Source organism: Vombatus ursinus, unplaced genomic scaffold (genome assembly GCF_900497805.2).
Source record: "Vombatus ursinus unplaced genomic scaffold, bare-nosed wombat genome assembly UNPS02014799.1, whole genome shotgun sequence".
NCBI lineage: Eukaryota > Metazoa > Chordata > Mammalia > Diprotodontia > Vombatidae > Vombatus > Vombatus ursinus.
The window spans coordinates 21891931-21917571 of NW_020954577.1; the positions used below are offsets into that span (position 1 = coordinate 21891931).

General features: G+C 48.9%; 1 protein-coding gene across 3 annotated transcripts in view; it reads left to right on the forward strand.

Moving 5' to 3' along the window:
- The window catches only part of COL28A1 (collagen type XXVIII alpha 1 chain), an 86899-nt gene that overhangs the window by 7190 nt on the left and 54068 nt on the right, over positions 1 to 25641 (forward strand). For all 3 annotated transcript variants that reach the window (XM_027871979.1, XM_027871981.1, XM_027871982.1), the window contains exons 2-11: positions 8306 to 8498; positions 8958 to 9514; positions 13233 to 13253; positions 14657 to 14713; positions 15784 to 15837; positions 16873 to 16914; positions 17197 to 17223; positions 20663 to 20707; positions 22711 to 22755; positions 23246 to 23299. In XM_027871979.1, coding sequence (XP_027727780.1) covers positions 8369 to 8498; positions 8958 to 9514; positions 13233 to 13253; positions 14657 to 14713; positions 15784 to 15837; positions 16873 to 16914; positions 17197 to 17223; positions 20663 to 20707; positions 22711 to 22755; positions 23246 to 23299 — 1032 coding nt within the window. In that variant the 5' untranslated portion in view covers positions 8306 to 8368. The remainder of the gene's footprint in view (positions 1 to 8305; positions 8499 to 8957; positions 9515 to 13232; positions 13254 to 14656; positions 14714 to 15783; positions 15838 to 16872; positions 16915 to 17196; positions 17224 to 20662; positions 20708 to 22710; positions 22756 to 23245; positions 23300 to 25641) is intronic.

Below are 25641 nucleotides of genomic sequence, written 5' to 3' on the forward strand. Positions count from 1 at the left end.
TTTCTTTTGTCTTGTCTTGTGTTCTCTCCCCTCCCCTCCCTCCCCCCTCCCCTCCCTTCCCTTCTCTCCTCTCCTCTTCTCTCTCCTCTCTCTCCTCTCTTCTCCCTTCCCTTCCTTTCTTTTGTCTTGTCTTGTGTTCTCTCCTCTTCCCTTCCCTTCTCCCTGTACACACTCTCTCCTGGTGATCTCACCAGCTCCCAAGGGTTTGTCATCTGCACGCTGACCTCTCCATGCCTGGTCTCTCCGTGAGTGTCTGGCCACCTCTGGACAGCTGGATGTCTAGACTCAAATTCCACACGTCTGACCCGGAGCCCGTTGTCTTTCCCCAAACCTTCCTGTTCCGATGAAGGGGTTCACCCTGGCTCTAGTCACCTACATTTGTAGTCTGACAGTCACTCTTGATGCTCCCACGGTCCCCCCACCATGTCCACATCACTCACAATGTCCTGTTGATTCTACCTCCACATGAACACCTCATTCATCCATCTTCTTCTCTTTAAAAATTTTTTTTAAATTAACAAGCATTTATTTTTTCTTTCCCAATTCTATCCATCATCACCACCACCCCTGCCAACATTGAAAAAAGAAAAACAAAACTCTTATAACAAACATGCATGATCAAGAAAAGTGACCACATTGGTCATATCCACAAACATAGGTCTCATTCTGCACCTTGAGTTCATCTCCTTTCCTTCAGGGGGTAAGGGATTTTTTCACCATGGGTCTTCTGGAATAATTGTTGGTCATTGCATTGACAGAATTCTTAAGTCCTTCAAAATTGTTGATCTTTATAATGTTGCTATTGTATAAATTGTTCTCCTGGTTCTCACCTCATTCTGCATCATTTCACACAAGTCTTCCCAGGTTTCTTTGAAACCATCCCTTTCATCATTTCTTATGGCACAATACTATCCATTACACTTTTATATCATAATTTGTTTAGTTATTCCTCCATCGTTGGGCACCCACTTTGTTTCCAGGTTTTGCTACTACAAAAAGGGCTGCCATAAATATGTTTGTGTATAATGGGCCTTTTTCTCTTTCTTTGATCTCTTAGGAGTATAGAACTAGTAATGGTGTTGCTGGGTTAGTTTAATAACTTTAGGGGTGTCGTCCAGAATTGCTTTCCAGAATTGTTAGGCCAAATCACAGTTCCGCTAACAGCGCATTAATATACCTGTTTGCCAGGAGCCCGTCTATTATTTATCATTCTTCACTTTTGTCACATTTACTAATCTGATAGGTGTGGGGATATTCATTTGAAATATTTTTCCCATGGCTATTGATAGCTTGGATTTCTCTCCTTGGAAAATGCCTATTCATGTCCTTTGGCAATTTTTCATTTGGGGAATGGCTGTTATAAACTTTAATTGGTTCCTTATATATTTTAGATATATATCAAAGAAACTTGCTGCAAAAATTTTTTTCTCCCAGTAAGTTGTTTCCTTTCTAATCTTAGCTGCATTGTTTTTATTTGTGTAAAATTCTTTATGTTTTATATAATCAAAACTGTCCCTTTTATTTTCTCTGTTCTTTGGTCATGAACTCTTCCTCTGTTCATACATGTAAAAAGTATTTTCTTCCTTTTTCCTTTAATTTTTTTAATGGTGTGACCTTTTATATCTAAGTCATGTGTCCATTCAGAGCTAATGTTGGTACATGATATGAAGTGTTGCTAAACCTATTTCTGCCAAATTGCTTTCCATTTTTCCTGAAGTTTTTTGTTGAGTAGTGAGTCCTTACCTCAGTTGCTAGGGTCTTTGGATTTATCAAGCCCTAGGTTACTGGGTTTGTTGGCTTCTATATGATGTAGACCTAATCTATTCCAATGATTATCTCCTTATGTCTTAATTAGTGCCCAATCATTTAGATTGTTATTGTTTTGTAGCATAGTTGGAGATGTGATCCTGCTAGACTCCTTCCTTCCCACTTTCTTTTATTATTTCCCTTGAAATTTTTAACGATTTGTTCCTCTAGATGAATATGATCGTTATTTTTTCTAGTTTTACAAGGCCATCCTTTGGTAGTTTGGCATGACACTGAATAAGTAAATTAACGTAAGTAATATTGTAATTTATGGGTAGGCTTGACCTACCTGTAAGTAATGAATATTTCTCCAATTATTTAGTTCTGTCTTGATTACTATGAAGAATATTTCGCAAAGCACTTAGACACTATCTGATTTGAGCTGCACAGTAACCCTGAGAGGCAGGTACTACTGTTTGTTTGTTTTTTCTTTTTTTTCTTCCCATTTGTTTATTTACTTAATATTTAATTTTTCCCCAATTACATATAGAGACAAATTTTAACATTTTTAAAAGATAATTTGAGTTCCACATCCTCACTCTCCCTTCTCCCCCTGCCCCATTATTGGTAAGGCAAACAATTTGATATAGGTTATATATGTGTAGTCATGCAAAACATATTTCCAAATTAGTCATATTGTGAAAGAAAACACGGACCAAAAAAACACCAAACAAGAAAAATAAAGAAAGTTTTAAAAAGTATGCTTCAATCTACATACAGACTCCATAAATTCTTTCCCTGGGGCATAGAGCTTTTCATCATAAGTCCTTTGGAAAATTGTCTTGGATCATTGTATTGCTGAGAATATGTCATTCACAGTTGATCGTGATACAATATTGCTGTTACTGTGTAAAATGTTCTCCTGGTTCTGCTCATTTCACTTTGCATCAGTTTATATAAGTCGTCCTGGTTTTTTTCTGAAAACATCCTGCTTGTCTTTTCTTATAGCACAATAGTGTTCCATCACAATCATGTTTAGCCATTCCCCAATTGATGGGCACCCCTTCGATTTCCAATTCTTTGCTACCACACAAAGAGCTGCTATAAATATTTTTGTATATCTAAGTCCTTTTCCTTTTTTTGTCCGCTCTTTGAGATACAGACCTAGCATTGGCATTCTGAGGTCAAATGATATGCACAGTTTGATTGCCCTTTGGGCATAGTTCCAAATTGCTCTCCAGAATGGTTGAATCAGTTCACAACTCCACCAGCAATGTACTGCATTAGGATCCCAATTTTCCCACATTCCCTCCAACATTTGTCATTGTTCTTTTCTGTCATATTAGCCAATCTGATAGGTATGGGGTAGTACCTCTGAGTTGTTTTAATTTGCATTTCTCTAATCAATAGTGATTTCAAGCATTTTTCATATAGCTTTGATTACTTCATCTGAAAACTCCCTGTTCATATCCTTTGACAATTTATCAATTGGGGAATGACTTGCATTCTTATAAATTTGACTCATTTTTTTATATATATTTGAGAAAAGAGGCATTTATCAGAGAAACTTGCTGTAATTTTTTTTCACAGTTATCATTACTGTGTATTTCCCTCCATCCTATTTCCTCCTTTTACCTTATTCTCTCTCCTTTCACCCTGTCCATCCTCAAAAGTATTTTGCCTCTGCCTACCGACTCCCTCAATCCTCCCTCTCTCCTATCAACCTTGCCCCTTTCTCTTATCCCTTTCCCCTCCTACTTCCTTGTAGGGTAAGATAGCTTTCTATACCCAACTAAGGGTATGTTATTCCCTCTTGGGATCAATTCCAATAAGAATAAGGTTCAAGCACTGCACCCCATCCCCACATCTTCCCCTTCACTATAAAAGCTCTTTTATATCTCTTTTATGTGAGATAATTTACCCCATTCTATCTCTCCCTTTCCCCTTCTCCCCATGCATTCCTCTTTCTCATCCTTTCATTTTATTTTTTTTTAGATATCATCCTATTGCATTCAAATCACACCCATACCCTCTGTCTATGTATATTCCTTCTAACTGCCCTAATAATAATAAAGTTCTTAGGAGTTATAAATATCATCTTCCCGTGTAGAAATCTAAACAGTTTAATCTTATTGAATCCTTTATGAGTTCTCTTTCCTGTTTACCTTTTTATGTTTCTCTTGAGTCTTGTGTTTCAATGTCAAATTTTCTGTTCAGCTCTGGTCTTTTCATCAGGAATTCTTGAAAGTCCTCAGTTTCATTAAATATCCATTCCTCCTCCCACTCCTCAGAGAATTATACTCAGTTTTGCTGGGTAGGTGATTTTTGGTTGTAATGCTCTCTCCCTTGCCCTCTGGTATATCATATTCCAAGTCCTCCAATCCTTTTAGATAGAAGCTGCTAAATCTTGTGTGATCCTGACTGTGGCTTCATGATATTTGAGTTGTTTCTTTCTGGCTGTTTGCAATATTTTCTCCTTGACCTGGGAGCTCTAGAATTTAGCTATAATATTCCTGGGAGTTTGCATTTCGGGATTTCTTTCAGGAGGTGATTAGTGTATTCTTTCAATTTCTATGTGACTTTCTGTTTCTAAAATATCAAGGCAGTTTTTCTTGATAATTTCTTGAAAGATGGTGTCTGATGTTTCATTCTAATGGTAAAAACTCTATAGTAAAATTTATTTTCAAGAATTGTCAAAGGACATATAAAAACAAAAACAAATATTTGTTGGACTTGTTTTAAAGAATCAGACTACTATTGCCTGGTCAATTTCATATGTTTCTATGATGCCAAGTCACTGCATGGGCCCATGATGGCTAAGTCTGGACAGTGAAGAATGGCTGTTCTGGGGCCGTCCCTAAAATAGAGATTCAAAGAACATCTTACCAATGAGCAAAGGAACCTTCATGAGCTCAGTAAGGAGGCTGAGGGGATGTGAGGTAATTCATAGAAACACAGATAATAGTATATTGCCTTGCATGTAATAAGCATCAATAAATGTTTGCTGATTATTATTGAAAAAAAAAGAAAGATAATGTCTAGGCTTTTTTTTTTGACCATGGCTTTTAGGTAGTTCAGTAATTCTTAAATTATCTTTCCTGGATCTATTTTCCAAGTCAGTAGTTTTGCTAATGAGATATTTCACATTTTCTTCTCTTTTTCCTTCTTTTGATTTTGTTTTTTTTTGTTTCTTGATGCCTTGTGGAGTCATTAGCTTCTACTTGCCCAATTTTAATTTTTAAGGAATTCTTTTCTTTTCTTTTTCTTTTTTCTTTTTTTTTTTTTGCAAGGCATTTGGGCTTAAGTGACTTGCCCAGGGTCACACAGCTAGTAAGTGTCAAATATCTGGTCTGAGACCGGATTTGAACTCAGGTCCTCCTGACTTCAGGGCCAGTGCTTTATCCACTGCGCCACCTAGCTGCCCCAGGAATTATTTTCTTCATGAGCTTTTGTACCACCTTTTCCATTTGGCCAATTCTACTTTTTTAAGGAGTGCTTCTCCTCAGTGGATTTTTGTTTCTCTTTTACCATTTGGCCTAGCCTGTTTTTTAAGGTGTTTTCTTCAGTATTTTGTGTGCTTCTTTTACCAAGCTGTTGATTCTTTTTTCATTATTTTCTTGAATTGCTCTCATTGCTTTACCAGTTTTTCCTCTACCTCTTTTATCTAATTTTAAAAACCCTTTTTGAGTGCTTCTAGGAACTATTTTAGGGCCTGAGACCAATTAACATTTTTTTTCTTTGAGGCTTTGAATGTAGCAGTTTTGACTTAGTTGACTTCTTCTGAGTTTGTGTTTTGATCTTCCCTGTCTCCATAGTAATTTTCCATTGTCAGATGATTTTTGTTATTGTTGTTTACTCATTTTCCCAGCCTATTTCTTTTTTTATTAATTTATTTTGATTTATCAATAATCACTTCCATATGCTTTTGAGTTTAAAATTTTTCTCCCCCTTCCTTCCCATCACCCTCCCCAAGACGGCGCACAATCTGATATAGCCAGCTTATTTCTTGACTTTTAACTTGATGTTAAAGTTGGGCTCTGCTCCTGGGCTGGAGGGGGCACTCTCATAAGCTTCAAATTTTTTGTGCAGCTATTTTCAGAGCTATTTCTGGGGGTCTGTAACTTTTAGTTCTTTTAAAGTGGTATGATCTAAGGAGAGACGTGTTCATTACTCTCCTGTCCTCTATGAGTGACCACAGGCAGTCTTTTCCACCTTGGAACTGCGACAATGATCCCTGCTCTCCTGTGGTCACAAGCTCTGGTGTGCTTGTACTCTTTCTCACCCTGGGACTGTGACCCAGATCCATATATGAGCCATGCAACACAGTCTTGCACGCAGCGGCAGAAAAGGGACCCCTATAATTTCCTTCTTATATGTTGTCTGACCCTCTTACCATTTTTGGGTTGCTGCTGATTCAGCGGCCCCCAAGACCTGCTGCTGTCTTGCCTGGGCATTGCCTGCATGGACAGCAATCTACTCTCATTCCAATGTGACAGACCTTTCCCACCAACCTTCTAAGTTATCTTGGGCTGGAAAATTGTTTCATCCCATTCTTTTGTGCGTTCTGCCACTCCAGAATTTGTTTTGAGACATTATTTTTAAAGTTACTTGGAAAGGAATTTCAGAGAGCTCAGGTGAGTTTCTGGCTTCTGTCTCCCATCTTGGTTCCTCCCTGTCCCCTTCAGGTGCTACTATTAACCTTATTTTTATTTATTTTTTAGTTGGCTCTCTATAGTTCTATCAGTAAACTTCATACAATATGAAAAAAACATTTCCTCTTTGCCTGTACTCATTTCCTTAATTTCTTTTCTCTTATCATATCTAGCATTTCTAACACTGTCAAATAGAGGTGGTGCTAACATCCTTGCTTTACCCCTGATCTTACTGGAAAGGCCTCCAGTTTATCCCCATTTCATATAATACTTGCTCATGGATTTAGATAAATATCACTGACCATACTGAATAAAGGTCTATCTATTCATGTGTTTTCTAGTGTGGTTTTTTTCATATAAAACAGAAATGGGTGTTGTATTTTGTCAAAAGTTTGTTTCTGCAACCATTGATGTAAACATATGATTTTTGTTGTTTTTGTTATTAATGTAGCCTATGATATTTATAGTTTTCCAAATATTTAACAGCCCTGCAATTCTATATAAATCCAACCTGATCAGAGTTTATCATCTTTTTGATGATTCTTTCGATGCTTTGCTAATGCTTTATTTACAAATTTTGCATCAATGCTCATTAGGGATATTAGTCTATAGTTTTCATTCTCTGTTTTGATTTTTTCTGCGTTAGACATGTAAACCATATTTGTATCATGAAGAATTGAGTACAATCCTTTCTTTTCCTATCTTTGCAAGTGGTTTGGATAGTGCTGGAATTAATCATTCTTTAAACGTTTGATAGAATTTGTATATCCATATGGTCTCCTTTTTTTGTTTGTTCATCTGTAAAATGTGGTTAATCATAGCCCTCCATCTTGTAGGGTTAATGTGAAACTCAAACAGATTGTGTGGGTAAGTGCTCTGCAAAGTTGGAGGCATTATGCACATACCAGTTGTGATGATAAAGTTGTTTCCCTGATCCTAACCCTTCAGTGGCTGCCTATCACCCCAGGATAAAATACAAGCTCCTCCCACACAGGGTGATTTGACCCACCCTTCTAGGCTGTCTGCTTGGCATTCTAACCAAACTGGCTGAAAACCTGGTGCTTCACAGCCTGCCCCAGCTGCCTCTGTGCCTGGACAGCCATCCCTCTGCCCCTTTGCCCCACTGCCCCTCAGAAAGTTGGCTTCCCTCACGGCTCATCTCCTTCCACCGAGCTTGCCCTGATCCCGCTCCCTCCTCCAACCACCTTCCATGTAGAATGGAAGCTCTTGGAGGGCAGGGGCAGCTGTGCCTCTGTCTCTTGTGTCCCCAGCACCTTGGGCAGTGCCTGGCACAAAGTATGCACTTATGACTAAATCTTTACCATTGCACTCGATTGCATGAGCCTGGTTGTAGTGGAGCTTAAAGAGGAGGCCAAATGACAGTCAGGAGCAGTCCTCTGTGTGTATGTGTGTGCACGCGCACGTGTTTGTATATGTACACACACGGTGTAGATCTATGTGCACATGTGTGTATACACTTGTGTTGCGTGTGTGCCTTATTGTGTGGGCAGTGCGCATCTGTGTGTACATGTGTGTTGTGTGGGCATGTGGTGCATATGCATGTACATGCATGTTTGTGTGTGTATACTGTGCATCATGTACACATGCACTATGTGTACTTGTGCATATGTGTGTGAGTGTGTGTGTGTGTGTTGGTGTGGGGGTATGTGTGTATGTGGGGGGAGCAGTGCCCGGGGGGGTTGGAGTCTCATTTTCGGGCTCACAGGTTCAGCCCTGGCCTGGCTGCTGGTTATGGTACAAGACAAGAAAGCCTCCTCCACGGCCCCTGCTGGCCTGAGCTGCCCAGGGCCGCCTGTGCCTCCTGCGGCAGCCGAGCAATGCCAGGGGCAGCCCCTTCCCTCTGGTCGGCCTCCAGCTCTGGACCAACGTTGCTCCCTCATTCCCAGGAGGATCGCCCCTGACCCCATCCCCCGTGCCGCGGAGCAGATGCTTTTGCGTCAGGCGCCACGATGTGGACCAGCTGCCCTACTCTGCGCCTGCTCCTTTGGGTGGCTGTGGTGACTCTCCAAGTGCACAGTCAGCGGAAGAGGGGGCCCAAGGGAAACCCGTCACCATCATCCAGGAGAGGAGACCTGCAGGGTGAGAGAGGGGATTTTCTTTTGACTTTCTCTAGCTAGCTAGAAGGACGCCATGAAGTCCGCAGAAGCCTCGAGGTAAGCAGTGACTTGCCTTGGCTCTCATCCTCTCCTTGAGCTGCCAGTCCCCGCTGCCCCGCAGGCCTCCTCGTGCTCACCCTGTCTCACTGACTTCCAAAAGAAAAGCGTGTGGTCTGAGAAGTGGGCAGACTGGGGTTTGCCTGCTGGGCGTCCTGGGAGAGGGCCACCTTTTCGTGGGCTGAGGCTCGGCAGACCGCAGTTCGGTGTGTCCCGCCTTCTTTGGGCATGGGCAAGGCAGGGAGGGGATGAGCCTCCATGCCTGGACGGGGTTTAACAGAGCTGTCTAGGCCTCTCCACACGGCATCCCCATCTCAGACAGCCCAGCCGCCTCACTCCCAGAGGCAGCTCTCTGGCCTCACCCGCTCCCCTCCTTCTGTTTCAGGCTCCACCTGCCTCATTGATGTGCTCTTCATTGTGGACAGCTCAGAGAGCTCCAAGATCATCCTCTTTGACCAACAGAAAGAGTTTGTCACTAGTCTCAGTGACAAGATTTCCCGTTCGCCTCTGGGCTCGTCGCGGGCATACGACGTCAGGCTGGCGGCTCTGCAGTTCAGCAGCTCTGTCCAAGTGGACCAGCCCTTTGCATCCTGGAGAGGCCTGCAGAGCTTCCAGCAGAAGGTCGGGTCAATGAACTTCATTGGGCAAGGCACCTTCTCCTACTACGCCATCTCCAATGCCACGCGCCTGTTTCAGAAAGAGGGCCGCGATGGTGACGTGAAGGTGGCTGTGCTCATGACCGACGGCATCGACCACCCGAAGAATCCCGATGTCCACGGCGTTTCGGAGGCAGCCCGGAATCTGGGCATCTCATTTGTCCCCGTTGGCCTTTCCCGGGTGGCCAACAAAGCCAAACTTCGGCTGATCTCGGGCGATTCTTCTGGCAAACACATCCCGCTGCTGAGTGACCCTAACGTTATTGAGAACGTACAGCACCAACTGGTGAGTCCGTGATCCATTCGTGCACCCGGGGCGTCTTCTGTGTGCACGGGATGGAGCCCTGTGAGTCAGAGGTGGACGGGCCCCTCCTGCCCAAGCTCAGCGGGGAGCCTGGTCTCTCTGGCAGCAGAAGGAGGAAGAGGGTCTCTGCTTCTTTCAGAGGGGTGACAGCACATGAGACGGTGATCCAGGGTCTCCGCCATCCGTGTTACCAGGTTGCTTTCCTGGCTGAGCATCACCAGTGCTGTCAGATGGTGGAAGGGTCACTTCCTTCCATTCTGTGTTCTCTGGGACATCCCAGACCAAAGCTCCCTTCATGCCCTCCGGGGACGAGGGTGGGGACTGTTAATCCTGAGAACCTGTCACAGCCCCCACCTCCTCCTCAGTGCTTGTAAAGATCGTCATTCTCTACAGTACATGCTACCATCCCGTTGGCCTTTGTTCAAGCAGGAATAACACTGAGTCAACTTGTGTTCCGCTGTGGCTTTCAGGTCTTTCTCGGCTCTACCTGGATGTCTTTGCCTTGACCACATCTTTTGGCACTTTGGGGTTTCACCCCAAAGCATTCCTCTATAGCCTGCCCTTATTACATTCCAGGAGTTTTTAAACCCCCACTCTGCCACGGTCCATTCCTTTGCTTTGGTGCTAGGGACCTCACTAATTTAGTGTCCCCGGCAAACTGTAGCCACTAAAGGCTTGTCTGGCCTCAGTCAGAGTAGCCTCGCTGCCTCTGCTGTGCTAGACAGCAATGGACCCTTCATTCCAAAGTGTCGCTTAAGCTGGAAACCTGTAGAGATGAATCCTGCTAACCATGACCCGCTCGCCTCTGGACTCCCATTTCCTCAGCAGAAGAGGGGTGCTGTCATGATCCTTTTGCTTCGCCCTTATGCAGGGTGTGCTGGTAAATGCTGAACAACTCCAAAAAAATGTACGCGTGACACATTAGAAAAATCCATCATTTGCATTTTCTCCATCACTTCCTTAAGTCTAGGCAACGAACAAAACGCCAAGCCCAGATGTGCAGCATTGCTGATTTCTGAGGTGTGAACGTTCTCACTGACATGTTAACAACCCACTCTCCTGAGCTTGGGGAGCTGCCTCCAGCCCCGCCTCCACCCCAGGGAGGTCAGGCTGCCCTCTGGGGCCTCAGGCTCCCTCCCTCTGCCCCCATCTTACCCTCTCCTGGGTCAGAGGTAGGAAGGCCTCCGGGAAGAAGCCACCTTTGTGGTACATCTCACCCCACGGGACTCTAGGCTGAGTTCTGCTCACTCTATACACTTTGCCTGGTTCCATGGTTTCTGGTAAGGGTTGGACAGGAGAAGTAGATGAGTTTCTGTTCCCTTCCATCCCACCCCACTGCCCTTGACCACCTGTTAAAGACTCTGGGAGCCAGGAGTCCCTGTGCACAGCCACCCCGGACCCCAGCTGGCCCCTGGCTCTTGGCTTCCACATCGTCCATGGTCTTCTTTGAGTATAAGGCTTGTAAACCTCTGTTGAATTATCGACTCCCTTCTTGAAAACACAGAGCTTTGCCTAGAGCAGACATTTAATTGATAATATAATTTAATTTAATTCACTATTGCACACCTCTAATCCTAATTCAAGTGGAAAGGGCACGGAATCGAGAGTCAGAAGACCTGGGTTCAAATCTTGGCTTTGCCTCTTACACTTGCACGTCTTTGGCCAAGGCATTCTACCTCTCTGGGTCTCAGTTTCCCCTTCAGTAAAAATGAAGGGTTTGGACTAACCATCTTCAGAGATGCCTTCTAGCCCCGAATCAATGAACCATGAGCTGGGGCTCGTCCTCTCCCTTTCAGACTGTGTTGCCTGTCTCCCTCCCGAGCTCTCCCTCCCGCTTCCACCTGACCTAGAGCCCCTCCATAACGTCGTCACTGTGGGATGACTCCCCCCCACCTTCCTCCTCACTGCTCCCTTTGTCTGCTGGCCCACATTAGCCTCAGTCTCCTTTCTTAGACGCTGACTCTTTGCAAACCCACCCATTCCAGGAAGCGCCTCTCAGCCAGGGTTGGGTTCCTGCCCACACTGCTGGTTCTGAGTCATCTACACAGGACAGCCGAGCCCTGTAGCCATCCCCATACACACACACAGCCCCATGGACCCTGGAGCTGGGCAGACTTTGTGCTTTGTTGGAAATTCCCTGGTGCATTGTGTACCTCGCTGCCCATGCTGTTGTCATGGAGATGGTGAATTCAAACCTACAGGATTTTACAGGAGACCCCAGGATTTTCATATTTATTTGGCCACCATTTTATTATTTCAACTGCAAAATCCCAAACTTTGCCGACCAAGTAGTCAGACCCCGAGACCTAGAAGGGACCAGAGGCCACCCAGCCCCAAACTAGAATTGTCTCCAGAATGCCTTGGACAAGAGCCCAGGGGCCCCCGCCCTCTCCAGGTAGCCGTGTGGCTTCTGGACCCTTTCCTTTCCATCACAGGGTGTTTCTTCTAATGTCTTGGGCTGTTCCCTTGAACCACTCCTGGTTCTGTCCTCCGGACCAGATGGCCTTTCTACAGGACCGGTTTTCAAAGGCTTAGATTCTCTGGTCTCTCACCCCCATCTCTTCCCCCAGGGGCCTTCTCTGCCACAGGCTGAGACTCTCTGCCCTTCAAGCAGGGATTTTAGCTGAGCCATGGCAAACCTTCCCTGTCCCGTGTTGCCCCTGCGTACCCAAGTGGAAAGCTTTCCAAGCCTTCTTATAGGGGCGGTATACAACTTAGATCTCTGGATGGATGGATACAGGTGTTACTTTGCCACCTGACCTCTCTAGGTAGTCAATAGGTAGACAAAGTTTGCTCAGAAGGAGTGCCCCCTGGGGAAGAAGGCCTCCACCTGCCAGCCAAGGCTCATTTCTCAGCACAGGGCTTGCCTGTAGCAGACAGAGACACAGAGAAGCCTCAGATTGCTCAGGGCCTTGTGGGGTCTCTGTCTGACAAAGGGAGACAAGGAGCATAGTCTCTTCAGGTCTGAGGGGGCAGATCTCTGCCTGCCTCTGTGAACCAAAGTGGTCTGCATGTGGCTGACTGGCCCTGAACATGGATTTCACCTAGAATTTCCATTGCTTGTGTCTGGAGAATAAGCAGTGAATCCCTTGATGTCCCCTGGTCCCTGAGCAGTCAGGACAGAGCAGGCTGGGATGATGACCATGGAGCAAGTGACTGGAGCCTTGAAGCTTTTTCTTGGGGAGCTCTCCAAGCCCCTGGTGCCCCCATGGCCATTGCCCTCTCCCCTCTTCCTTTTGAGCAGCCTCTGGTAGGGATTGGGATGGGGGAGATGGGGGCAGTGTGAGACAGTGAAAAGACTGCTCTTGGAGTCACAGGACATGAATGAATGAATGAAAAATGATTAGGCACTTACTGTGTGCTAGGCACTGTGCACCAGCAACACAAATAGAAGGAAAAAGACAGTGCCTACCCTCATGGAGCTTACAATTTAACAGGAGAAGACAGCCCACATGGGGAAAAGGTGACCAGGGAGGGAGTTGATTTTGGGGGAGTCACAGAGATGGTGAGCTGATACATAGAACTAGACTGGTAGGGGTGCTATTGATTTGGCTGCCAAGCCCAGAGCAAGAACTGGAAAGTGGGGATCCTCTTCTATTCAGCGTATGGCTGAGGGTCTGTAACACTCATCCTCCATCTGCCTGGGCAGGGGCAGCGCCACTTGCCAGGTTAACATGTTTCCTTTTCTTTTTCTTTTCAGGAAACCCTTTTTGATAAGAAGGTGAGCATGATCTACCTGCCTTCCTGTGCCTTCCCTTAGCACGCTGGCACTGCCCCTAACACTCCCTATCAGACAGCCCCCAGAAAGTGCTTCCTCCAAGGGGGGAAGCTTTCTCTGACTCGGAAGAGTTTTCTTCTGCTCACCATTTTCACAGACAGATCTTGGCCTCCCCGATGGGGTAGAGAAGGAAAGTGGGCAAAGGGAGAGTGCAGAGAGAGGGGCCGGAATCCCCTGGCATCCAAGGAAGGCCCTGTGCTCTCAGACACTGTCTGGACTGAACCTAGGCCAAGCTTCTCCTAAGCCCCAAAGAGCACAGAGAGAGTGCGCCATGTTTTCACTCACAGAACCAACCAAGGAAGGCAGACCCAGACCCCATTTACTCTCTTGGCCACCTCTGCCAGAGTGTTGGTGAATAGTGGAACCACACACACACGTGTGCGCACATGCATATATACACATATGTGCCCACCCATGTTAGTGCATATACACATGCGCACATGTGCATACATGCACACATGCACACACATATACATATGTGAGAGTCTCAGGCCACCTCAGCTGCTCTGCAGACCCCCACCCATGAGTCCTACATGCTTCTCTCCTCATCAAGGTCTCTGACAGGCTGTGGGAGCACCTCAGCGCTGCCTAGCCAAAGCAGCCCAGGATGGAGGAGAGCACCTGGGACATTCCTGGCCCCAGGGGTCACCTGACTCCTCCAGCCTCTGTGCCCTGCCCATTATCCATCCTTCTGTGCTAACACAAGATGGGGATGGGATGGGGAGGAATTTGCAGGTTGACCTCCAGTGATGATGCACCAGACAGAAAATGTGTCCTTTGTCGCACATCACTTAGAGTGTGAAATACTATTAGTGGTGGTGCAATGGATGGAGTCCTGGCCCTGGACTCAAGAAGGCCTGGGTTCAAATCCTGCCTCAGATACTTACTGGCTGGGTGATGCTGGGCAAGTCACTTAATCATCAGCTGCCTCAGTTTCCTCAACAGTAAAATGAGAATAATAATCACATCTATCTCTCAAGCTTGTTGTGAGGCTCAAACGAGATATAATAATAATAATAATAACTATGGCTAGCATTTATATAGAACTTTAAAGTTTACAAAGCGCTTTACAAATACTGATATTGTTTGATCCTATAACAACCCTGATGCTATTTTCTGCATTTTATAGTTGAGGAAACTCAGACAGACAGAAATGAAATGACTTGGCCAGGTCACACAGCTAATAAGGATCTGAAGCTGGATTTGAGCTCAGGTTTCCTGACTCCAGGTCCAATGACCTTGTGACACATATAAATACCACATTTAGAAAGTGCTTTGCAAACTTCAAGGTTCTATACAAATGCTGGCCACTCCTGGCATTTCAATGTGGCCCTTCCATGTTTCAGTGCGTCCAGAAGGCTTGTGAATGTGAGAAGGGGGATCCCGGGGAGCCAGGACCTCCTGTGAGTATCTGTCTCCCTTGGACCCCGGGGCGGGCTGGGGGAGGCTGCTCAGGAATGATGGAACCCAAGGGTTGTCGCCCAGCTCGGGGTTTTCAGTGGCAGAGGAAGCTGTGAGGCTTCTCTTGGAAAAGGTCCCAAGCCTGCCCGAAGAGCTTGGAGCATTTTTACCGAACTAAACTCAGGGCAGACGTGGGGAAATGGGGTGCCACGTTTCTCAAGGTGCCACATTTCTACACCGGCTTCACTGTGGCGGAAGGGAATAATAAACCAAGCTAAATCGGCTGGCCATGACGCTTAGACAAACACCACCCCATCTCCTCACACTCCGTCCCGTCCTCCCCTTACCCGTCTTACCTGGAATTTTAAAACCAAGTAAACTTCTTTCCTCTTTAGTTAGCCTTAAGTCGAAAAGGAGGAATATCCTGGCCTTTCTGACCAGAGAGGCTGGTGGGGGGACGGGGTGGAGAGGGACGGGAAAGAACACCAGATTTGAAGTCAGAGGACCTGGGTTTGAATTCTGTCGGTGCCGCTGACCACAGTCATGGGTGACCTTTGGCAGGTTCTTCGTGTGAGCCCGAGTTCTCACCTCTGTGAAAGACAGGGCTGAACAAGATCACTCCTAAGGGTCCCTCCTGGCCCTGTGAACAGATGACCCAGGATTTGGGGGGGGGGGGTGCAACAGGAGCACTGGGGAGCTGGGGAGGGAGGGCAGACCCTGGTGAGGTTGCCTACCCCATTAGGTGTGGCTGAGGGGAGGAAGTCGAGACTGGGAGAACCCTGTGCTCTGGTCCCCTCCCCCCTCACCATGCCCGTCTACCTCCTTTTCCAGGGGGTCTCATAGGTGTGCTTTTGGCTGCAGGTCTAGAAGGAAGAGGCATTCCTTCCTAACCCCTGGAGAGCATCCTGCTGCTCGCTTGGGGGCCCCTGGCCTCTGGGGGGCCCCATCTCTCCAGGCAGGAAATTGGATAAACAGGCCCCAAACCCCTTCTGGCTCCGGGTGAGAACCAGTCTTTCACCCAGCCAGGCAAAGAGAGCACTGCTGTTCCTAACGACATTTCTTCCCCACACAGGGCAGCCACGGCTATCCAGGGAGCAAAGGTGAGCAAGGACCAAAAGGACAGCAGGTGAGTCTTTCCTTCAAATTCCATCCTCCCTTCCTCCACCGTCCTGCCTTCCAGTTGTATTTAAAACACAAAAGCCCAGGACAAAAAAAAAAAGGCAAAAAGCCCACATTCTCTTGGAGCTGCCAAAACTTGGCTGACTTTTGGGAGAGCCTTGGCCCTTGCTGCCCACACATGAGCCCAGCTTGGTCTCTCCTGAGTGCCCCTGGGGCTGCTGAGGTCGGTAACTGGAAACAAAGTTGCTTGATGAGGAAGGGTGGGGTTCCACAGATAGCCCCCCAGAGCTATGGGAAAGCAGCAGACTGGGAGAGACAGTCTTCACAACTGTCTCCTGCCCATCCTTAGCAGACCTTTCATGGAAGCCAGCAAGGTGGCATGTAGCTCGCCCATCCCCTGCCAACTAAGGCTGGATGCTCCAATTTCTCCTTGTTTCTACTGAGAGAGCCTAGTTTTTCCAAGAGTTTTGGTGTGGGTTCCTGCCTTATGCACATATTTGAAATGCTTAGGGTTTCTCTTTGTCCTTTTGGGAGGCTGGGCACATAAATGGGATATGCATTCATTCATTCATGCACATGCATGTGCGCATGCACACTTGTGTATGCGTGCACGTGGGTGTGCATGGGCCCAGGTCACGAATGCTGATACTAACTCAGTACCAAAGAGGAGATGCTGCTTGATTCCTTCTATCCCTGGGTCCTTGGAGGACCTCATGGAAACCATGCCCAGGTGTAACCATCTGCACGGGTCCTCAGGCCAGGAAGCCCCTGACACCACACAGGAATGACAGGGGGCTCGAGATCATCCAGGCCCGATGGCTCTGCCTGGGCTATGGCTGTCCAGCGTTACATGGATGGCTCTTCTCGCCAGGTCAAGGCTGCGCTTAGCACATGGCTCCTGCCCTTTGCAGGCAGCAGAGTGACTGATGGGGGCTGTGGGGGCCCCTGTGGGGTCTGAAGATTGTCTTGCTTGGAGGGCTGAGAAGGAGGCAGGCATTCTGAAGCATGGGCACCTCTGACCAGGTTGCTTTTTGTTTGACAGGGTGATGCCCAGAAAGGAGAGCCTGGAGAGAAAGGCCCCGGGGTAAGTCCCAGCATGCACAGGGCCACGTGCTGTCCTGGGGGGAGGGGCCAAAGGGCCACTCTGTCCAGTGACCTAGGGGTTCAAGGTCTGGAGTCGTGGGGCCTCGGAATGAGGCGGGGAGAAGGGGAGACGGAAAGTCCCTTTTTCTCCTCAGGCACTCTCACCAGACACCCGGTCCCTGACCCCCTCGGCAGCTCGTTGGTCCATTTTAACAGCCACAGGCTTGGAAGGACATTGGTGTTGGCTCTCACTTACAATCTCCCTTTTCCCTTTCTTCCTCAGGGAGATCCTGGGTACAAAGGGGACAAGGTAAGATGTTAATGTGATCAATAAACTTGGGATGCAGGAAGAAAAGTGACTATAAGCCTCCTAGGGAATGCTATGAGATCCTAGGAAGAGAGTTAGAAGGAACCCTAGAGGCCTTCATTTTACAGAGGAGGACACTGAGGCACACAGCAGGCAAGTGACTTGTCCAAGGTCACACAGACAGCAAATGGCAGATCTAGGATTTGAACGGGGTCCTCTGCATCCAAGCCCGCTGCCTTTGCACCGACCCTCCATAGCCATGGTCATTCCACCAAGATGGATGGCACCCTCAAAGAAGAGGAGCCCTTTTCTGACAAAAAAAGAAGTGAGGACAATTCTTTCCTTCACAAAATTAGCCTGTAACACAAAAGCTGTTCTTCAGGGACCCGGCACTTCCAGATCTGCTGGGCCAAGCGGAATGTGAGTTTTGGGCCAACCATTTATGGCCCCTCTGGGGCAGGCTCTTCTTGCGCTTCCCTTTTTGGAGACTGACTCATCTTGTTCCCCTCCCCCATGATCCGATGGCTTGCTTTGGGGCGCTGGGTTCTGAGGGACATTTTCCATCTGAATCGTGCATTCAGTGTCTCTCAACTCTACTTCCCGTAGGATGTGGGAGGAACACGGTGCAGATGGCCCCGTCTGGCCTGGGCAGAGCTGGCACATTCTAATGCCTGGGACAACTCCCTTCTTTTTCTTTTTAAAGTAGCATTTATTTTTAACATTTATTTTTAAAATTTTGAGCTCCAAATTCTTTCTCTTCCTCCAGCTCCTTCCCCACTCACTCATTGAGAAGGCAAGCAACATGATATCAATTACACTGTGAAGTATTTGCCATGTTGCAAAAACAAACAAAAAGGCAAGAAAACTAAAGAAAGTGAAAAAAAATGAAAAACAAATCTGGTTCACTCTTGACTCAGTTCATCAGTTTACTCTCGGGAGATGGGAGACTTTTCCATCGTGGGTCCTTTGGGATTGTCTTGGGTCGCTGTCTTGATCAGAGTGGCCGAGTCTTTCATAACTGGTCATTGTTACAATATGGCTGTTGCTGTATACAATGTTCTCCTGGTTCTGCTCTCTTCACTCTGTATCGGTTCATATACATCTTCCCAGGTTTTTCTGAGAGCATCCCCCTAGTCATTTCTTAAAGCACGATAATATTCCATTATAGTCACATACCCCACCTTGTTCAGCCATTCCCAAGTTGCTGGGCATCCCCTCGCTTTGCCACCACAGAGAGAGCCCCTGCAAGCATTTGTGTAGAAGTAGGTCCTTTCTTCTTTCCTATGGTGTCTCTGGACGGTCAGCCTGCCCCTCTTCCCCTCCTGTCTAGGGTCCACAAGTGGCCTCCTTCCCCACCATCAACAGAAGAGAGACGCTGGGGGCAACTCCCTTACCTGCTCTGGGCCTCTGATTCCTTGTCCACAAAATAGGAACAGCAACAAGACAGCATTTTACAGCATTGGCATGGTGCTCAGCACACAGCGGGCACTTAATGAACGGTTACTGACTGACTAATATCTCATTTGAGCCTACTATAACCCTAGGAAGAAGAAAACTGAGTCTTAGAGAGGTCAAGTGACTTGTCCAGGGTCACACAGGCTCTGAACCTATGACTTCCTTACTCCAGGTCTTCCCATGCTCCATCTACTCCACCTTATTATTGCCTTCTAATAGACAAAGAAGGAAAGACTCAAGGAGGGGACAGGGCCACATCCCAGGAAATGTCCAGGCAGGATTTGAACCCACGCCTTCCAGACTCCAAGTCCAGTATTGCCTCTCATAGTGGGCATGGGGATCAGGATGCAGTCCTGCCTGTGTCCTAGAGCTGTTCTGAGGCTGTTGTGAGAGGACTTTGGAAGAGGAATGTGCCCTACAGAGGAAGGCTGTCCTACTGCCTAAACAGCCCCTGCCCCCTGCTGTGGTTGTTTTGGGGTCAATCCCCTAAGGGGCTAATGCTTTCCCCACGATCATCCCTGAATAATTTCAGAGCTGCCCGGGGGAACTTGAAGGGTGTCCAGCACAGTGGCCACTTCCTACCCCTCTGAAAAGTGGCTGTCCAGCCTGGCTGGAAGACCCCCTGGGCTGGGAGACCATTACTTCCCTGGGTAGCGCTTTCCATCTGGGGACAGCTCCCACTGGGAAGACATCCCATCTTACGTCAAGCTCAAGGTCTCCCTCTACTCCTCCTCCCAAGGCTCCCAGCCCAGCAGAATGAAGCTGATCCCTCCACCCGCTGGCAGGAGGAAATATGTGAGGACAGACAGAAGAAGACCCCTCTCCCGCCTCCCTCCCAGTTTTCTGTTCTCCAGGCAAATGTCTCTGCTTCCTTTCGCTGCTCCTCACGAGGCAGGGTCTCCCTTCATCTCCCCATCCCGGGGTTCTTGCCTGGACCAGCACCATCTTCTCAGGGTCCTCCTTCTGTGATGCCTAGGACGAAAAAAGGATACCAGCTGTGGCCCCACCAGGGCAGAGGGAAGGGGCTGATCACATCTCTCGTTCTAGATGCTCTGACTTTTTATTCAACTTCAAATCACAGCAGCCTTGGGGGGGAGGGGGGCAGCTTCCGTGTTGGCCTGTTGATTCATCACTGAATTTTCAGTCCCCTAGCATCCCCAGGTTTATTATGACTTTGCCGTTCCCCATCTCGTACTTGTAAAGTTGATTTTTTGGAACCTACGTGTAATGCTTTTGGGAGGCAGTGTGGTGAGGAGGTTGGGGCGTGGAGCTTGGAGACAGGAAGAGCTGGGCCCCAGCGGAGCCTCTGACCAATGCTGGCTGGCCAGGTCATCTTCAAAGTGTCTCTGAGCTGTCTCTGAAATGGTGACATGCTGGATGACGCGCCTCGAACGTCCTTTTCAGCTTGAAATCTGTGTCCCCTGTTCACTGTCATTTCATTAGATGCGGCTGTACTAGAGGCTGTAGAGATCCTTTGTATCCTGACTGGCATGCATGGAAAGACCTCCGGTTCCCACCTCGGGCTTCCACTTTTATTCTCTGTTTGTCTTTGAGTCAGTCACGGACCTCTCTGGGCATCAGTGTTCTTGTTAGTAAAATGTAAAATGAGTGACTTCAGGCTAATATTCCACTCACAAATTCAAAGCCAGGTTATCTCGGCTTTCCCAAGGCCATTAATGAGAATGCAGAGGCTTGGACAGAGCCTTCTCCAATGCCTTTGGGCCTTTGGGGATGCTTATTAAATCAGCTTTGAATTCACTCACCCGTCCTCTTGGATTGGCCGGTCTCCTCTTCCCAAGTTGTGGATGACCTGCACCTAATAGCATGATCTTTTCTGTCCCTGGGGAACAGGTAAGGAAATTTGGGGATCCCAGTGCTGGGGAGGAAGGAAGAGCTCTCCACAGCCCTCCCCGTATGGTGCGGTACAGCTTAAGAATAACAGTGCCACTACTGAGTGATGACCAGTGTTACACTCCTATTTCTCCAGGGTGAACGAGGAGAATGTGGCACCCCCGGCATGAAAGGTGACAAAGTAAGTAATGGTTTGACACTACTGGGGACACTTGGGCATGACATTCCCATACGGGAAGCAATCTGTGAGGGGGTCCATTTTGCTGAGCTCGGCTGCACCCCTCGGGAGCGGGAGCGGGGCCACAGGGCAGAAAATCCTGCTCCAAGGCCAGCACAACTGAGGAGACAGAGTGATGCTGATCTAGTGGGCCCGGGCTGCTGGCTCTCCGGGGGAGAGGGGGGTGAGCTGGGCCTGGGGGTGGTCAAGCAGCCAGTTGCCTCACTCCATTGCGTGTGGTCACATTGGCAAACCTTGAATCCCTACATGAAGACTGTCATCACCATCATGACTGAGCTGAGTTCTAGTTTCAGCTGAGTCACACTGGAGCTGAGGCTTAGGTGATGGAGGCGTTGGCAGGAGGCTGGAGCTACAAAACTGTCACCAATGGGCACCAAGGCTTGGTTGGGGACTACGTAAAAGCAGTGATGCGGCAGGGAGAGCCTGGCCTTCCCTGACCTTGGGGTGAAGACAAAGAGTCGGGGAAGCACCATTAGTGAAGATGTTTACTGGACCAGAGAGTCAGCCAGAGACCTCTCCAGAAGGAATGTTTTGTAACATCTGCCGAGGAGGAACAAAACCCCCAGTGTGGGACAAAAAGGACAGTTCTGAACTAGTACCCAGCATACAGTGGGTGCTTAATAAGTGCTTCTCGGTGGATCACTTGATGGTGAAGAACTCTTAATAGCAGACTTGAGCTTGACTTCTGGACTGTGACTTCCACACCGAGCTCTCTGATGGGAGACTGGGGATAGAGGAAGAAGCCCAGCCTCTTGATGTGAGCCTCCAGGACCCCTCTGGGAGCAAGGTGCCATGAAGTGGGCAGTTGGGGGCTACAGAGGCTGGCAGAGCCAAATAGAAGCTACTTCAGGGCAGTTTGACCTTCTTGGAGAGAAAATTCTGTTTCCAGTTCACATCAGTCAGCAGAGCTTGAGCATCGAGTGTGCTTTGCATGCATGGGCTGGACCCTGGGGGAGCCAGCGATGGACGAGATGCAGCTACTGTCCTCCAGATGCTCACATTCCATGAAGAGTAAGGTGGGAGGGGCTGGTACAGATAGAGAACTCTGGAAATGCAGGGCAGGGGGTGATTGTGGCCAAGGAGAACTCACACCCATCACCTAGGAAATCTGAGCAAGTAGCACATAGGGTGTGGCTCTGAGAGATGCAGGCAGGGATGGAGCTGCTGGAGGGGAGGCAGGCCTTGGTACAGGGCATGACCAGGCTCCTCAGGTTATAGCCCTGCAGAGGAAATAGTCCAAGTCCTCTTGGCTCAGGGGAATGGAGGACCAAAGTGCCACACCACAGCACATCCAGCTCGGTACCATGACAGAAGAGTGTGCAAGCTAGGTGACAGCTAGGTGGTACAGTGGATAGATCACTGAGCCTGGAGTCAGAAAGACCTGAGTTCAAATCCAGCCTCAGACACTTCCTAGCTGCGTGATTCTGGGCAAGTCATTTAACCTCTGACTGCCTCAGTCTCCTCATCTGTAAAATGGGGATACCAATAGCACCTACCTCACAGGATTGTGGTGAGGACGAATGAGATAGTATTTATGAAGGGCTCAGCACAATGCCTGGCACATAGTGGGTGCTTAATAAATGCCTATTCTCTCCCCTCCTTTCCTCAAGCTGCTCTGCACACAGTGGGAGCTAAATGTCCAATCCAGGTGGAAAGGAAGAAAAAACTGCCTAGGTAGCTGTTACCACCATGGCCAATGAACTCAATTCAATTAAAAAAACAAGCCGCCTACAAACACCAGCAACAAGCAGTCTACCCCGCGGGAGCATCCGCTGCCCTCCCCAGAGAGGCCATGGCAGGAGGAGAGGGTGGCTCCTTGGTCATGGGACAGCGTGCCCTCTTCTTCTCATTGGGAGAAGCTCAGAGCGCTCGCTCAGTAAGTGCCCCAACGTCGGGGTCTTATGCGCCGCTGTCCTCTGAACTTGTGGTCTCTTCTTATTCTCTAGGGACCCCCAGGCCTCTATGGACCCAAGGGCCCCCGGGGACCTCAGGTAAGAAAGACTGAAATAAGATCCAGGTTGGGGCAAAGCTGAGCCCTGGGCCCTCCCTCCAGTTCTGCCCTGGGAGAAACAGTTGGGTGGTTATTCCCAGGGAGGAAGATGGCGGCAACCTGCCTTTGGTCAAATCATCCAAGTGGAGGATGGAAGCTGTCCAGTGCAGCCTCTCCTTTGTACAGCCTTTCCCTGTAGAAGGTGTATCCCATGTGGCGTTTCCTTCTCGTGGCTGTGTCTGGGCTCAGCATCCCCATGGGGGGGACGGTGCTTCCAGCTCTCAGGCTAGCATCCCAGGAGCCCCAAGCCCCCAGGAGAGAGCCTAGTGAAGATCCAGAAAGGCCTCAGCAGCAGCTCCCCTGTCTGCCAGCCCAGGGGCCTTCTCTGGGCCCCTGAGAGAGGGTCCCCAGCCTCACACAGCTAGAGTTTGCCTCTGAGTTATGGTCTGTCCTGTAGGACCTAACTCATTCTTGGTTGTCCTGTTGGGCAGGGTGTGAGAGGACCACCAGGTGAACCAGGACCCAAAGGCTTTCAAGGCAACAAGGTAACGTTAACCCTTCAAGATGCATGGACTGTGAGTTGGGGACCTTGAAATACTGAAAAAAGAACTCTAGAAATGTGTGAGTGCCCAGCGCCCTGCGCATGGGGTGGGAATGGTCCCATGCACCCTAGGCATCAGTCTTCAGGGCTGTGATGCACATGCTTGTTCATCTATGGCTTCATTTCCTGTGCCTTCCACCTCCTTCTGCCCCTGGTAACACAGCTGTCATGGGACCCCTTGCTTTGTGACCAGAGGGAATGTCTACTCCCTCTGAACTGTTTGGGTGTGCCTCAGAGGCTGATGGTGCCCTTGGTAATAACAGGGATTTAACGGGAGGGGGAGGGGAAAGGACCTGCTTGGGAATCCCCTCTGAGGTGGCCAGTGGGCAGATGGTGAAGGGGAAAGGAGAGAGATTAGGGCCAGGCAAATAGAGCCGAGACTCATCTGAATAGAGGGGATCAAGAGCCCCTAAGAAGCTTCTATCTCCTTGGAGAAGGGGAGAAGGCGAGAAGGGGAGAAGGGGTTACACCCCACACACCAAGACAAGGCGTGGAAGGAGAGAGGACCAGTAAGGTTTACCATCGGATGTGGCCTGACTGCTGAGAAGGGTTTTAAGAGGCAGATGGATGGGGACGGGGGGAAAGGTGCCGGTGAAGATGTACTCCTGGGCTTGCGGGCAGGACAGTGGCAAAGAGTGGCAAAGGGAAGATCTGGAAAACATCTGACCCGCTTGGCTGAGACCCATCGGCCCCGGGGAGAAATGGGGAGCCAGTGACCGGTCAAAGTTGAGCTTTTGGAAATGTCTATGACAACTGTGTGCAGGATGGAGAGGGGAGGGGAGAGACGAGGCAGAGAGATGAGTGAGGTTGCGGGTGCGAGGAGGGCCGGAAGGGGGACAAGGCCCAGTGAGGTGAGGGAGAGGGACCAAGGTAAAAGGTGGGGGATGGAACTGACAAGGCCCGCTTGCCCATTGGGGGTGGGGTGGGGGCAGAGATGCAAGATGTCACAGAGGCTGCAGACCCAGAAGGACGGAGGTCGGGGAGTGTGGGGGAGGGGTGGCTCTCGGGATGAAGTGAAGGTATCCACCTTTGGACCTCTGCAGTCATGGCGCTACCTAGACTGGGCAAGGGGATTATTTGCAAAAGAGAAACCTGGACAGGTCTGTGATTTCCTTGGAGGCCTGCGGCGTTCTGCCCTCCATCCCAGTATCCCTTGTTCACAGAGAATTCACAGCGTTCTTAGGAAAGACGCAGTGTCCTCCGGATTCGGCCTCCCCTCCTGGCTTGCACTAACAGAGCTGGCCTCTGGCCTCTGGCTTGGGGCCTTTTCTGGGAAGGTGCATTCCGCTGTGGGTCCAGCATTCGCCTGAACACCTAAAAAAATAAGGTCCTTCCTTGCTTTGCGTGAGGAGAACATGGCCAAGCAACGAGGGCTCCCCAGGGCTCTGGGCCTTCCTGACCCTGGGACCCCGAGGCCCAAAGCTGGCCTGTGCAAAGCCTGAGTCAGCCTCGGAGCCAGGGGAGCGAGAGACACCCCGAGTTCTTTCTTTGGAGTCATGAATGGCCCCTTTCAGGAGGCACAGCTGCTCTTCTCCTGCCTGCTCTGGGCTGCGGGTTTTCTCCATCCAGTGTTTGCATGAAAGGGGGCCAAAAAGGAATATGAGTCAAGTCTGGGAAAATGTGATCCTGGCCCATGTTTCTGGGTCTTTTCTAGCAGAGATATTTTCCACATGTGGAATGTTTCTTATTTGGCCCCAAATGATCTGGTTGCCTGAGAAACCAAACACGGATGTTCCTTAGAACGGACCAGCTTCCCTGATGAACGTGATTCTTCCATCCGAGGGGGCTCCGGAGGAATGTGTGGGCAGGGAAAGTCACCGGAGTTTGGAGAGTGGGTGTTTGGGTTGGCCGGTTACCCTTCTGACGCGGGGGCTCCTTCTGAGCCTGGAGCTCCCAGCCCCCCTGAGCCTGACCGTCCTGCGTGCCCCTGCCTCCATGGCCAGGGCTTCTAGGTTGTTTTCTTAGCTCTCCAGGAGCTGAGCTGAGTCCAAGGTCCCCCGACTGAGGGGCTGCGGGGCGGTGGGGAGGACTTGGATCTGGGCTAGGATCCCATGCTGCACGGGGTCCACCCAGGGCGCTGGTGCCTTCCTCCAGAAAGAACTGGCTCCGCATTTGTGTGATCACACCCTGAGGAGTGACTTCTCGCCCTGGGCCTATCCTGGATGCAGCTTTGGCGTGGGTGTTTATTTCCCAGCGCACCTGTGAAGGGGTAGTTCTTGGTGCCTTAGATGGAATTAGATCTCAGTGCCCCAGGATCCAGAGCAATCTTGGTGGAATGAGGAGCTT